Raw genomic sequence first — 15,307 nt, 5'->3', positions numbered from 1 at the left:
GTTGCTAGCACAGATGTTTCCCCAACAAGGATGCTGCCAGCTAATTTTCTTCAGCTCTTAGCATTTCCAGAGGCCTTCTTAGGAAGGAGAAATTGGTTTGAATGTCTGGAAGATATTGTAGATGTGGTACTTTGGGTCATGGGCTAATGGGCAATATTAGTGGTAGGTGGATGGTTGGGCTGGATCTTAGAGGTCTTTTCTAACCCTCATGATTCCATGATTCTATAAAGTCTTTTTTTTTACTTTGTCTGAAGGGAGAAATTGTCTGTTGCAGAGTGGGGATTTGAAGCCACTTCTCTGGAGCCCATAATGAAGCACTTGAATTGCATTAGCATTCAGAAACTTAGGATGAGGGTCCCACACTATACAGTGCAACACACAGACAAACAAAAGAGATCCCTGCTCTGAAGGGCTTTGGTGTGGGGATAGGAAGACCTGCAAGGAGATTTGGGAACAGCAAGTCCAGCTGCTTTAGGTCATGGAGACAGTGGTGTGCATGATGAGAAAGCTCATGGGAAGAGCAGAGTGGAAGTATGAGCTATTCCTGCTGAGCTGCAGTGAGTGTCCTGGGAGACACCACACATGGGTAAGGCTGCCAGCTCTTCTATTGAGAAACAACAAAAGCTTCATCCCTGGTGAGATGAGACCAGACTACCCATCTACCTTCCTTATTGTTCTGGCTCAGTGGCTGGAATAGCAGAGACTTAGAGTACAAGGACCATGGCCAGCCAAGAGCAAGCTTTCCCCTTCTGGCCATTGCCAGCACTCACAAACGTAGGGACCTTGTAAGCCCAGAGCTGCACGTGTCTTCTGTGTCTGACAGGTCCAGTTGTGGCTCCCTGCTGGCTCTGAACACACTAATGCTTTTGTAGTCCACGGCAGAGTCTTGTGATTTTAATTACACACTGTACAAAGAGCTGCCTCCTCTGGGAGTTTAAATCTCCTGCACAGCAATTTCACAGCAGCCTCTGAGAATGACAAACACTGGTCTGCTTTTTTGCCTCCTTCTTTCTTTATGGGATGTTACAGACAGGTGAACACTGTTGCAGAAATTGGCCTTGCCCTTTTCTGGATTTCAGGGGCACTAAGCCATGAGCCAGAGCTGGATCCTGCCGCACTGCTAACTTCCTGGCAGTCTTTTTGGGTGCAGGAGCACTCAAACCAGATTTCATTTTAAACCCACGCTCAGGAAACGACAATAAGAAAAAGCAAGCAGGCAAATTGTGCCTCTCATTCATAAACTTCTGACTTGATGTTGGAATTCAGCAGAAAATGAGAACAAGCTGCATCTTCAGACATATAGATCTGCATTCTGCAGAGGGCTGGGAGCTGAGCATGGCAGGGTTCCTGCTTCCTGGTAAGCCCAAAATCAGACTGGCAAAGCCCCCTGGCAAATGATGAATGCTCATGAGCTACCAGAGCTCTACAAAGCAGTGGATCTCTTCTGATTTAGCGAGAAATCTAGCTTTAATTTTAGTTCTTGAATTAGCTGTTGTTTTAATCACACAAATGCAGCCTGCCAGGTTGTCAGAGCCACATATGTGAAACTCAGAACTGTTCCTTCAGTGCAGCCCTATATATGTCATATTTTTGCAAAGTCTTCCCCTTTTTATTGGGTTTATGGCCCATTAAGTTGAAAGTGTGATGGAGAGTCACACAACAGCCAGCAATAACCTGGAAGCAGCCTGCTTCATCACTGCCTCATGCAATTAGGGAATGGCTCACAGGTCATTTGGTATTAATTGACCCCATTAGAAGCCTGAGCACTTTTTGATTGCTGTTATACAAGGTGATAGCAGGGGACTTGAATCAATGACCCTGCCAGGATCTTTCCATCCGACAGCCTCTCTTGAATGGATATGTTTTATGGGGCCATTCCCATAGGGGCTCTGTGGGGCTGTGTCAGGAGTTCAACACTCCAGTTTTCACTCAGCAACAGTCAGTGAGCACTCAGTGACAGTTCTGCTGCAAGAGGGACTCTCAGAGTTGTACCAAGCAAAGCCCAAGCAGCGGTGTCCTCTTCCATCACTTTTCTGCTGGGGATGAGGGCACTGAGCCATTCTGAAGCTCGCATCGCAGAGCCAGGGAATGCCTACAAGAGATGCTGCATCTCTGTAATTAGATTTCCCTGTTATTTCACTCAAGAAGCCCGGGCAATGTGTCTGACCAACGCTGTTCTCCTGGTACCCCAATGCCCTCAGCCAAGCCGCTGGGGTATGCTGACAGCGCTGCCCCAGGCAGGGAGAAGGCAGAGCTGCCCACCTCAGCAGGGCTGAGCCCAGCTTCTGCAAAGCTTGTTTTCGCCTCGATTTCAAGGCCAACCCGTGAGGTGGGATGCAACAGAAAATGCTGCTTGATTAAGAATGTTTAGGCTGGAGTTGTGCCTGGAGAACAGAGAGAAGTGTGTGTTTGTTCCTCTTCAGCAGTTTCTCCTTTGACCTTTGTTTTTCTCCATCTCTGTGCTATCTTTCCTTCTTCTCTCTCTCTCGAGAGCATGAAAGCAATCGTTTTAAAAAGGAGAGAATGAATCATGTTCGATTTGGGTAGGTTTTTTTCTACAATAAGCTGAAGAAGAGCCTTTGTTGAGTTGCTGCTGGCAGCATTCAGGCTGCTTACAGCAGTGTGGGCACAGATGAGGGCATGTGAGTGTCTGCACAGCTGAGGAAGGACAATCTATGCTCTGTGCAGCTCGCAGCGAGCAGCCTTCCTTCCTTCTGTGGGCACCAGCTCTGCAGGCTGGCTAGTTTATTAATGTGGGAGCCAAGACGTTGGCTGCGCTTCCAACAGGATGTAGAATATTTGCAGAGAGATGCCAGCAGTATCTTTGGGTGTGCACAAGGTCTGGTAGCCGTGTTATCGCAAAGACGCTGAAGATGCTCTTTGAATTCACCAGCTCTTACACCCTGAGCATTTCCACCTCTCAGAGGCTCAGCACCCTTCTGCGTTCCCCCCAAGCCAGGAATTACCCCTGCATCCCTCCAGGATGCTCAGCACCTGACACCAGCTATTTGTTCCATTCGCAAAGCGCGCTTCCAGCCTTTAGCGTTTAAATCCCTGCGCAGCGAACACAGCCGTTCCCAAATCTTTGTAGGACGGCTGTGAGCCGCGCACCGGGGCTCGGGGCTGCCCCTAGCGGGTGCAGCCTTCCTCTGCTGGGAAAGGGCTGTTCTGCTTCGAGCACCTCCGGCTGCTGAATGGGCGGAGGCTGCAGCCTTCAAGTAGGAAAAAAAGAATAAAAAGGAGGCAGGGGGAGAGGCGGGGAGGTTGCCGGACAGCGGGCGGGGCTGGAGAGGAAGGGGAGGCAGCGAGGATGCGGAGCTGCGGCTGAGCCCCTCCTGCCCAAGAAGGAGAGCATCAGCTCGGCTGGACGGAGGGAAGTGGGGAGATGCAGCCGGTTTCGCTCGGCACCTGCTGAGTTCTCATCCAGCAAAGTTTCCCGAGCTCTGGGAGGAAGGGAGGGAAGGCGGTCATGGGAGAACCTGCTGTCCTCATCCCGACCCCGCCGGGACCCGCTGTGGCTTGGGCGCTGCTGTCTGAAGGCTGAAGGGGACCCTCGGGCTATTTCCAGGTAACCATCCCCTCTCCCACGTTCCCCGTGGCCCCGCAAGGGACTTTCCCGACCACTTTGCCCAGGGAAAAGTCTCGTGCTTCCCCTAAAGGCTTCTCCTGCTTGCGTTCGTGAGTCTGTGTGTGCGCAGAGGGCGGCTGGAGCTATCTGACGGGGATTTCTGTGTGCTGCTCACAGCCGCTCCTTGGCTGCCCCTTTGGAAAGCGGACTCCTCGGGGATCTGTCCTGCTGTGATGGAAAGATGACAGCTCCATCCCCTTTGCTACAGCTAAGAGGGAACCGAGCGTGCTGCTTGCGTGGCTTTAAACGATAGCCATAAAATGCTGCCTGGATATGTCAGAATGTCCTCAGAGCTCTAGGAACTCACAGAGCTATGAATAAAACCCTCTGTTTGGCCCCATGAGGATATAGGGAGGGATGAATATTCCCCTAGAAGGAATCACTCTATCCTCTGGATTTCTGGTTTGGATATGCAGCTTTTTTTTTTTTCTTCTTTTTTTTTTCTTCCCTCATCTTTTTTCCCTTTTCTATTTCACTCTCCCCAGTAGCAATGCTTGCCACCAATGCATTTCAAGCTGAGATGTTGTTTGGAGTAGAACCCCAGATTCTAACTGATAAGGAAGAACTTGTTTCACACAGCCCCCAAAAGAACTTTTCCTAAAGGAAAAGAAGTTCATCATTCTGGACAGGATAACGGAAAGAAAGCTGGTTATTTTGGAACTGGTTGATTTGGCTGAAGTGGAAGAAGGAAGGTAAAAGCTGCCAAATTTCCTCTGGAAAGATAACAGTGAGGGCAAATCCCCGTCAGTGGGTTCCTGTGACTGTAGAGGGGATGGGGGGGAGAGGGGAGACACCCCTCTGCCAGGCAGAGGAACTGAGCTGCCAAGGGCTGTGCTGGTTGCTATCATTGCAGCCTTGATAGCAGCCAGAAACCAGCACGATCCCTTTGGAGTAACTACAGGTGACAGCTGCTGTGTGATGGGTGTTTTTTACCCATCCTGTTAGAGCCCAGATAGCTCACCTGGGAGCAGGGATATTCTCACAGGAGCCAGGAGAAAGCAAGCCCTGTGGATTGAGCCTGTGATATGATTTGAAGTTCGTGGATGCTTAACCAGAAGCTGCCTTGCTGGCGAAAGGGGCAAAAATGGTGCTCTATCTCACAGCCGTGTGCTGAGGTTCCCAAGCAGAATAAAAGGATGCTGCTGGAGAAGCACAGATGTTGTTAGCCTGTCTGATGAAGAAAATGCCTTTCCACTCTCACACATCTTCACTTCTGAAACGTTTTCACCTGTAGACTCTTCCCCAGATGAGGAGGAGCTGCATCCTTCAGCGTGCCCGTCCCTGTCAGCTCCAGGTGATGTCTCACTGAGCAGAAACTTCACTGAAAGTTCACTGCTGCACTTCTATTCAGCTCTAAACGAAAGCCTGAGCAGAGGCAGTGAGACACGGCACTGGAGACAACAGCAGAGAGCTCTGCCTCAGTTGGAGGTATGGGAAAATGTGATACCCTGGGAAACATGCTGGAAATGGCTGGCTGATCCCACTGGCATCTTGGTGGGTAAGGGTTTCTATTTCCTTATTCATTTTTTTTGTTATTGGTGTTTTGTTTGTTTGTCTTTTAAACATAGTGGCTGCAGAGTGTTAATAACACAACAGTGATTTTGGGCTCTTGCATTAGAAACCTGTGTGGTATCAGTTTTCTCTCTGCAGTCTTTATGAATGTGATTTGACAGCAGAAGAGGAAAGAAGCTAAGGAGCCAGGCAGGGAAGTATGAGAGAGCAGACTGTTGTTGTTTGCAATCAGGCTGGGATGAGAATTGCCCTCCTGCCTGTAAAATCAAAGGCACCACCAGCAAACTGCTGGCAATTTGGCTTCTGAAAATTTGGCTTCCCAGCAAAGTTCAGTGAACTCAAAACCAGCTCTCATCATGTCCAATAACCTCTTCCACGGACAAACTGCTGTTGTCAGTGAAGGATATGTGTTCTTGCCTTTGGTCCTCGGAAAGAGTAGATTCGTACACAAGCTTTCCTCTAACTTAACTTTCTCATTTGCCAGGATCCTGCATCCAGGTGATGGTGGTGCTCCTGCAGGAAAATTGCATCAATTTGGCTTTACACTCACTGAAGCAGACAGACTACTTGATCCCTTCTATATCATCTCCTATGATCACACCCAATGCAGTGTGATGCAAGGTAGAAAAAGAAGTCTAGCAGACTAAGCCCCACAAATACTCTAGGGACACAGATTCATTTTTCCACCTCATCATTGACTTTTGTGATTGTAGATGGATTTAGTCTTGCTACACATTTAACCATTAGCTCAGGTTCTCTTAATAGTTGACTCAACCTGTGTATGCTGGGCAATTTGGGATGTTCTGATGCCTTTTATTCTCCACTAGCCAGAATACTGGCCTGAATGCAGGACAACTGAACGATGGAGCAACCAGTCCCACTTCTTGTTGTAACTTGGGACCCTTATCCTCCTCCAGTATATTGCATTCACATTCTGGTGAGGGCTGTTCCTAGCAGTACTGGGGTTTGCTATTTTGGACAGGTGTTGTCTGGGTGATGATGAGTAGTGTGAGGCAGAGCCAAAGCCTTAGCTCTGGGCCATCTTGTGCTTGGATTCAGTTGGGCTTTGTCCACATGGATGGCTAAAGCTATTGGGTCAGGAAGAACACAGATTTGAGAGCAGGTTTGGATTGGTACTCTGTTGTTGGTACCAGCAAACATGGAGAAGAACTGGTGGTGGAAAGTTGCTTTTGGTTTCTTGCTGTAACAGTTGCATGCTCTTTTCTTCCTCTGTAGTGATTTCAAGGGAGCAGAAGACCAGAAATAGCCTTCTCAGCATTGTACGTACCCTTTAAGGACTGAAGTGACCTCCAAGACTCACCTCAACATGTTCAGTGAAAAGAGCAGCGCCTCTTTGACCCAGAAACCCAGCCAGAAAAAGACACGACCTCAGGGCCTCCCCTCCCCTGCCCTCTGCTGTGCGTGTGGACTTTGCATCATGCTGGCAGGGATCAACATCACTCTAGTGGGAGCATTTGCATTTGGGACCTTCCTCCCCGTGAACAACCCTCCCATCATCATCGGACCCATCTTGCTGGTGGTGGCCTTCACATTCTTTGGTGCCTGCTGCATCTGCAGCCGGAGGCCACCTGCTCATGGGGCCAGAAAATCCAAACCAGGTTCCAACATCGGTCTCATCAAACCTGGCAACACTGCCTTTGAAATTGAAACTAGCGAGCACACGGTGCAGGATACCACTGCTGTTCAGCTGAGCCCCACAAATTCCCCCATCTCCTCAAAAAAATCCACACCAGTCCATGAGAATGCGAAGACTTGCAAACTCTTCACCATGGAAGGCAATGGGCCAGTGGCCAAGTACACACCAGGAGGAGAGGCAATACAGCTCAACCTGCCCAGGGACCTGGCCACATCCTAAACCTAGGTAGAGTTTTGTTAGCAGCCAGACAGATGCTGCGATGGGTGGCTTGGAATCTGAGGTGTACCTCAGAGGTGGGGGGAAAGTGCTTGTGACAAGCCAGCAGGCAGACAGGCTTCTTTGAATCAATTGAAGGAAGAGGGATGAAACAGCATGACAATTCCAGATTTTTGCTGATAGGAACATGCCCATTAGTTGGCTTCACAAAGAAAACTGCTAATGATGTCACTGTGAAAGGGTGAACTGGACATTTCCTGGGAAAGACTGGCTTTTGGGAGAAGAGATTGGAAAAGGAGGATGAAATAATTTGTCTAGCAGGAGGCAGCAATGTGACGGCTACATGAGGCTGACAAATGACAGCTCTTTCTCTTCAAAAGTGAAGCAATTCTTGGATATAATAGAAACAGGAATGCAGTAAATTACAGCTTGCTGCCACTCGGTCACAAGAAGATTTCAGCATTTTAGGGCCAGGTTTTGTGACAGTAGGGACATAGTGTATGTGTTTACTATTGAAAAAGCAGTGTGAAACAGTCTCCCTTCCTTTGGAAATTCTTGCCCAATTTTTCCTTCATTTGGGAGACTTTACCATCCGTTATAAGAGACAATCATAGGGATCACAGTTAGAATTAGCATTTTCCTTGTTTTGATCATGCTGGATTGCAGTGGTGCTGCTCAATGCAGGATGTATCTTAGAAGGTCAACATTGCTGAATCCTTGGTAACAAAATCCTGTGGTAAATGGAGATTGGGAGGGCCCTGCAAATGAAATCTTTGGGCAGTGCTTATGCCCTGAGTGCTGGGGGAGGCATCTTCCTTCCCATCATTTTATGGCAGTTGAGCCTGGGACGCATCAGCTTGAGGCAGGGGACAAATTGCTGAGTGGGATTCAGTAGAGCTGTGCAGGAAGATGCTGATGGTATCTTCTTTCCTGAGGAGGCTGCCAGATCTATTGCATGCAGTGGGCAACCAGGTATTGAACTCCTTGCTGCAGGAAACCAGCTGCTGAAGGTGCTTTTGGGCTCGCAGGTCAATGGGATGAGTTTGCAGAAGAGAATTCCTTGAAGAGCCACTCAACACAAAAGTACCTTCAGCTCAGAAAGATTCTGAGCTGTGCACAGGGTGCTGATTATTGCTGCTGCTGTGTTCTTCCCAGGTAAGAAGTGCTGTGCTAATGGACCTCATTTTTCTCATGAAAACTCACTTATTTGGTGAGATGTGGGACCAATGACGAAGGAGACTCTGGGAGGCAGCAGCAGGAGGATGGATCTTGAGTGTATCTTTTCCAAAGTGCTCCCCAGCCTCCAACACATCATTGCTTAGAGCTTCTTGAGCTGGAAGTGATGCCTGTATTAAGCAGCCTTGAATGGATTCCTTCTTCTGTCAAATTCTATCATCTATGATCCTGCAGCATGGAGTTGCACAACTTAATGAGAGGCTGTGCAGATCCTTGTCCTTGTTTTATTTTCAGCCTACACCCTACATCTCCCCCTTGAATCCCCAAGCTCCTGGATTAGAAGGGCCAGCAAACAGCTTATGCCTCCCCACTGCACTCGGATTTTCTGGGATCTTTATCTCATTTCTTTCAGCCATTTGTTTCCTATGGTACTTCACATCTCTTGCTGTTAGAGGGAGGCAATGCTTCCCAGCTTGGCCAGCAACTCATTCAGCCCAGAATCAGTGCTTTGCTAGGCTGAACCTGAGGCCAGCACAAAGGTATATGAGGAGCTGAAGGGAAGATGCTACTGAAAGCTGTGATGTGCCCAAGGTTCTCCTGGGCCACCAGCAGATCTCTGCAAAGCAGACAGCGAGGGCTATATGACTGGTGTATTGGGATAAGTGATGGCAAATGGTGTCACAGAGGAGTTGTGTAAAATCCATGCATGGGTCCTGGTTGCTCTGGGGAGCCATCGTGGAGCTGATAGCTGAATTTCATTCTTCTATGAGAGGGAAGCGAGAACTCTGGCTTGAATGCTCCAACAGTTTGCTGCCTTTGTCAGTTTCTTCTACATCATGGAATTACACTCATGATTTTTAGCCTACTGGCTAGGAGGAGCAAAAGCAGAAGGATTCATGCCTGGGAAGATGTAGGCTGAAATCTCTGCTTTGGCCTCCAGGTGCCAGGCAAATCATTTAATTGCTGTGTGTGCAGCTGCCTGCCTGTGCAGGAGGGAAACCAGCTGCTCCCAGCTCTGTAGAGCTGCTGTAATGATGAGCAACATTGGGAAGCAGGAGGGTTGGTATCAGCACACCTGAATCTGGAGACTGCTTGAAGGTGGATGGGTCTGCCTGGTCTGATCTCTGCATGATCTCCTATAGAGCTTGTTTTCACAGGTGATCTCTGTTTCCAGCACTGACTTCTGTTTGGGTTGTGGGAAATATAGCACTGAACTAAAGGCTCCAGTGGTTTTCACCTGCTGGTAATTGCTATAGGAAATAAGCAGAATAACTTGTTGATCCAGGTTTGACTCCCAGGTTGCTGGCTCACCAGCATTTTAGAATGGCACACAGCTCTGAAGGTCCTTCAAAAGCATTGCCCACATGAATACAGTTACTGTAGGGCTTCTCTTTGGGTACTTGAAGGCAAAAAAGTAGTAAAATCAAGTGGTAACCATGCAAATTCCTCTTCTACTTATTGAAGGCTTGAAAACTGAGTCTGGAGTATGTGTACTGGAACTGCTCCTTATTGTGGTTGCACCATGAAATGCTATCAGTGATGGGTAGAACAATGGCAGATCCCACACAGGAACACCTGCTGCTTTCCAAAGCATGGAAGCTCTGCTTTTTCCTTTTGATACCTTTTTGGGATTTCTATGTCTGTCTGTAACTGTGATTGCCTGTACTAACGTCATTGTGAATTTGTGCCTTCTTCTAGTGTAGCAGGAGTCAGGGGGGCTTTCTTGTGCTCCAAGTCAGTTTCTATTGTGAGAGTCTTTTTTAAAAAGGAGAATACTATTTATATATGTGCAATGTGGATTTTGGAAAAGACAGACTCATTAAAATAATTGCGCTCATTAAGCATTTGGCTTGCCTGCTTTTCCAGTCTGTTGGTACCTTATGGGTGTGCCCTAAGGTAGCCTCTTTGCTTTTATTGTGCACCATGCTTGATTCTCCAGCCTGGGCAACTTCAAGAGAAGGGCATCCTTAGGAGTTCATGTTACCTCTGTTCTGAATTCAGCTTCTCTGGCAATAGGATAGAATCATTAAGGTTGGAAAAGAGCTCTAAGATCACCCAGTCCAACCCCAGCCCATCCCCACCGTGCCCACTGACCACGTCTTTCAGTGTCACATCCTCACAGTTCTTGAACAGCTCCAGGAATCCTTTCCAGGCCTGATTATAAGTGTTTAAACTGTGGTATGGGGAAGGGTTAGAAAGTGTGTGTGTAGGATGGGTGCTGTCAGCTTTCTCCTTCTGGGCTTAACCCCACACAGTTTCCTGGAGATGAGGCAATGAGGGACAGCATGTGGGAATAAAGAGGATTTGAGAGTTTTCCAAATTCTCCCTGTGAAAGGACTTCTCTCCCGTGTGCAGCCAAGTGATTTGACACGAGAAGAAATCTCTCTGCTCCAGGCAGGCTGGCTGGTTAAAGACCTGGGAAATGAGCTGGCTAAGAAAGCTCCACTGACAATGTGTGCAAAATGCAAACCTGCTCCTTTCAGAAGGGATTTCTTTTGACCTTTAGAAAGAACTTCCTAGAAGGGCTTTTCTTTTCTTAAAGCAGCACCAGGGAGAAAAGCATAGAGGAGGGTTTGCTGATCATCTGCTGATTCTCTCCAGGACCTGCAGCATTTTTGCCACCTCCCTATTGCTAACCCCAACCCTGAGCTTCTCTCTCTACCTGGAAGTATAACTAGAACCATTACATGGACTACAACTAAGCTTTTCTAGTTCCGAGCCCAAATTTATTTGTATTTTATTTTATTTTTTTTATCCTTGTGCCAGCAATGTCTTTTGTCCAGGATACAAGAAAATGTCTGTCTCTGAAACATTTTAGATCTGTTGCAGATTTCCTGGAGCCTCTCTGTGATGGGGCTGAGCTGGCTGACCCCCTCCATCCTTCTCTCCTGTGGGATGTCTGCTGTTCCCTGAAGCCCTCACCTCCCTCTATGGCCCATTGCTCCGTAAATGCTCATGAACTGCCATTCTTTTGCAGAACTCACAGCGAAATTACAACCCTTCTGGGGATAGAAATGGGGCTATTTTTTTCCCCTAGGCAAATCCTAGAAGAAAAAAAAAAAACCATGAAAATGCAGAAATATCCATGAAAATGTGAAGTTTATATTTGCAAAGTCCCTCTCAAAAGAAATATATAACTGAGCTTTTATGTCATTAGTCTTCAGTGCATCCATAGCAAACGTGCTCAGCACAGGGGCTGAAAGGCTGCTTTTCTCCAACTGCCAGATGTTGTCAGTGTGCATCAGAGTGACCCTCAAACGTGGAACGTGGGTGACAGTACAGCTTATGGCACATTGTGCCCCTCCAGGGAGATCTCTCCTGCTGAAATCCTTGCCTGGATTTCTGGTATTCACTTGCTGTGCCAGAGAACACAGCTATGTGTGTGCAGCTCCCTGACCTGATGGATATTTGATGGAGACTGTCTCTGAGACTGTGTAAGAACAGAGATGGGTTCTCCCTGAAGGAGCAGTGAGCTCGCTGAATGACCCTGCTCTCTTTGTTTTCCTGAGAAATGATGATTTCTGTGGCATAACACTGAATTTGGCTCTGGGCATGGCCCCGGGCCACACATACTTTCATGCAGACTCATTAAAACCATGTCTTTGATTCTTAAACTCACATTTGTTCTAGAGTGGAGCTGTCTGCTGGGAGAATTAATTCCTTCGACTCCAGTCATCTCCCTGGAAGTGCTGCTGTTGTCTTCGATTTCATGGCTCGGATGATTACTCTTTTCCAACACCCAAGAATAACAAGATTAGGGAATTCGTGGCAATGAAGGCACAGAAGGGGGATTGAAAGGAAAAAAAAAAAAAAAGAAAAAGAAAAAGATAAATTGAATTTTCCTTGAAGAGAAAAGGAAAGGGGTATTTCAGGGAATTACATTACTGATGTGATTTGGTTGTGTTGCAACTGAGTGACAGCTGACTTCTGCTCTTCAGGTGTGGGCAGGGCTCTTCTGGGGGAGAAGATGTGCTCACACTGCTGGATTGAAACACTGCCATCAGAAAGGTGAGTGCAGCCCTCGAGAACAGGCTGCCCAGGGAGGTGGGGGGTCACCATCCCTGGAAGCATTCAAGAACTGTGGGGATGTGGTCAGCAGCCATGGTGGTGATGGGTTGACTGTTGGACTGGATGGTCTTAGTGGTCTTTCCTAAAGCTAATGATTCTATGAAAACTAATTCAAAAGCGTTGGGCCGTGTCTGAATGTGAAGGCGCTGGGGACAGAAGCATCTAGGGGTTGAAATTCCACCATCCATGGGGGGCTGGGCATCCCCTGATGCTATGCAAGGGAGAGAGAGTCAGGAAAGTGGTGAAAATGGGGCTCTTTTGGATGATCCATGCAAACCTGTGGAGGGAGATGGGACAAAGAGAGCTGTTCTTTGGTGCCAGTCTACAGGAATGCACTGAAATTGTGGATTCTGAGATTTTTGCCCAGCTGGAATGGGGATGTTCAGGAATGCAGGTGGGTACTGTCGCATCCCAAAAGAGGCATGAGCTGCTGTGTGGGATGGGGTGGAAAAGGCCTCCTTAGGGGGTCACATGCTAAAGGAAGGGTTCTTCTCTCATGACACCAGCAGCACTTCAGCAGGGTAACGCTCACACCACCATTAGGCTTAATGCTTCTGTTATTTGTGCTGTCAATTCTCTTAATGGTGCTCCAGCAGCGTGGAGTGAGTCATGACAGTAATTATTAACCAAGCTACGACACTGAAAAGACACCCAAAGTTTAACACTGCACCAGCCCTGCTTGATACGGATGGAGAGTGTTCATTAATGAGTAGGTGCTGGGGGGGAGAAAAGGAAAAAGGCCATGCGATGTGAGATGTTTTGCCTTATTATTCTCACAGCAAAATGCATAGCAGCAGGTGGAGCCAAGGTCTTGCCTCTTGCTTCCATTGTCCCCATGGTTCTAGGGACGCTTGGGATGCAGGGTTTTGCCTCATCAGCAATGTGATGGGATCATGGTTCAACCCTACACACCCAGCAGTGACTGACTGGGAGAAACCCCATCTGCACATCAGCTGGACACATGTGTCTCTGCTTGTCTGTTGTGTGCAATCTTACACCCTTAAACAAAGCCATGCAAAACCATCTCATGGCCTTCAATCATTTTCCAATTAATTCCCCTGGCTCCAGACCTTGTTTAAAGCTTAAGGGCTTAAATTTATTTTTGCAAATGCTATTTGCTACTCCAGAAGGTGGAAATTAGGAGGTTGTAGTGAGGGAAAGAGCAGTCTTGTGTGCTTACTCTGGCTAGCGTACCATGCAGGATGAAGTAGATCTGAAATGCCTGTATAGCTCTATGTCCCAGGGAGCAAAGATATAATTTACTGTCTGCTCTGCCCTGAGCTTTGACTCCACTCTGGTTCTGCCCCTGCTGTACTTTTCCAATGTACTCCAACTGGACCCGATGAAAAGTTCTAGACAAACTCTGAAATGGGTTTTGTGTTTTACTTGAAGTTTATTAGAGAATCAGACGATGGCTCAGGCTGGAAGGAACCTTAAACATCCTTGAGATTCAACCTCCTGCTGTGGGCTGTGTGCCCCCACCAAGTCAGGCTGCACAGAGCCCCATTCAACCTGGTTCTGGGCACCTCTATAGAGATGCAGAGTTGGACCTGCAGTGATAACTGTGCTCCTCAATGGAAATAGCTCTGCGCAGGCTCCTTGCATTATGCCTCCAGCTTCTCCAAAATTGAAGTTCCACAGCAGGAAAAATAATCATTTAAAAAAAAAAAAAATACTCTCTATATTCTTGGCTTTAATTCACTCCCTACAACGAGAGCTACTTTGGCTGAGGAGGGTGAGTGGCTTTCAGATGTGCTATTTATCAACTCCCTGAATGTAATCAGAGCCAGTGTGATCTGATTAGATGGCAGCAGGGCAGGACAGTGCCATACATCCTGCATGCAGCTCTTGGGAGGAGGAAGGGATGCAGTGCTGTGTAATCCTCCCATCCAGGTCATAATGTCATCCTCCCTTTGGTTTCTGTGAACAAGGTGAAAGTGCTTGATGAAGCTTTTCAGTGTCTACCAAAGACTGAGCCTTTAGCTGTTGCCTGCCAGCTGTGCTGAGGCTCAGGGGACGTTATTGCTCCACAATGCCCTGAAAGGAGGTGATGGTGATGTGAGGATCTGCCTCTTCTCCCAGGTAACAGAGATAGGATGAGAGGTAATGGCTTTAACTTGCTCCAGAGGAGGTTCAGGTTGGATATTAGGAACAACAACTTCTCAGAAAGAGCAGTGATGCAGTGGCACAGCTGCCCAGGGAGGTGGTGGGGTCACCATCCCAGGAGGTGCTCAAGAACCATGGAGATGGGGCACTGAGGGATGTGGGCATGGTGGGGTGGGACTGGATGATCTTGGGGGGGTCTTTTCCAACCTTAATGATTCTGTGATTCTATGTGCTGAAAGAAGGCACAGCAGAAGGGTTGTGTCAGGGCTGGGAATTAGAAGAGAAGCATGGAAATAAGGTGGCTGAGGAGCTTCATGCTGCTCTCTCCATTACTTATAATTTTGTTTGTTTGTTTCCTTTTTCTCTCTCAGCCAAATCAGCCAGTCTAATAAAAGAGATTGCCTCTCCCTATAAACCTTCCCTCTGGAGACTTCACCACGCTGAGGTTGCTATAACAACACACGAGCTCTCCACTTAGGTGGAAGGGATGAGGTGCTGGGAGGACTGGGAGAACATAGCAGAGCTGCCAGGATGTGAGCACCATGCATGCAGGGTGGAAGCACGCCTTGTTCACAGTGCATTACTATGAGTGTGGTTTGGCATTGCTGTGCTTCACCTCCCCTGAGGTGCTGGGGTCTCCTTCAAGGGGTTAAATTCCCATCCTGTTCCCATCAGAGAGGAAATGGGTGCCACCTTCTTTCTGGCTGCAGCTTGGAAAGGTCCTACCCTACTCCTTAAAGCAGAGCATGAGAACTGGAAAGAGCCAAGGAGGGCCCAGGAGAGGGAAAGGAAGGAAGAACTGCTTGTAGACACAAGTAGGGGATGTCTGTGCTGGGAAATGGTTTAGTGGGCATGTTGGGGATGGGTTGGGATTGGACTGGATGACCTTAGAAATCTTTTACAATCATAATATTTCTATGAAATAGCAACTCATGGGCAGGCAA

At 47.9% G+C, this 15,307-nt stretch overlaps 1 protein-coding gene and 1 long non-coding RNA gene across 5 annotated transcripts; both read left to right on the top strand.

Moving 5' to 3' along the window:
• The first annotated feature begins 3,166 nt into the window (after positions 1–3,166).
• Positions 3,167–6,469, top strand: LOC104912459. 4 transcript variants are annotated; one of them, XR_002118286.2, is made up of 5 exons: positions 3,170–3,568; positions 4,114–4,320; positions 4,863–5,126; positions 5,625–5,761; positions 6,377–6,469. It is a non-coding gene; the product is annotated as an uncharacterized LOC104912459 (long non-coding RNA). The 4 variants fall into 4 exon arrangements; XR_794690.3 differs by having other exon boundaries at positions 3,167–3,568; positions 4,117–5,126; XR_794689.3 differs by having other exon boundaries at positions 3,167–3,568; positions 4,114–5,126.
• On the top strand, positions 6,468–7,016 carry TMEM275 (transmembrane protein 275). The gene has a single exon (XM_031554992.1). It carries the CDS (start codon positions 6,468–6,470, stop codon positions 7,014–7,016), a length of 549 nt encoding a protein of 182 aa, XP_031410852.1.
• Positions 7,017–15,307: the final 8,291 nt, after the last annotated feature.

The sequence above is a fragment of the Meleagris gallopavo genome, chromosome 10 (assembly GCF_000146605.3).
Source record: "Meleagris gallopavo isolate NT-WF06-2002-E0010 breed Aviagen turkey brand Nicholas breeding stock chromosome 10, Turkey_5.1, whole genome shotgun sequence".
In the NCBI taxonomy this organism is placed as follows: domain Eukaryota; kingdom Metazoa; phylum Chordata; class Aves; order Galliformes; family Phasianidae; genus Meleagris; species Meleagris gallopavo.
Note: the sequence above shows the minus strand (reverse complement) of the source record. Positions and strands in the feature narration are given on the sequence as shown.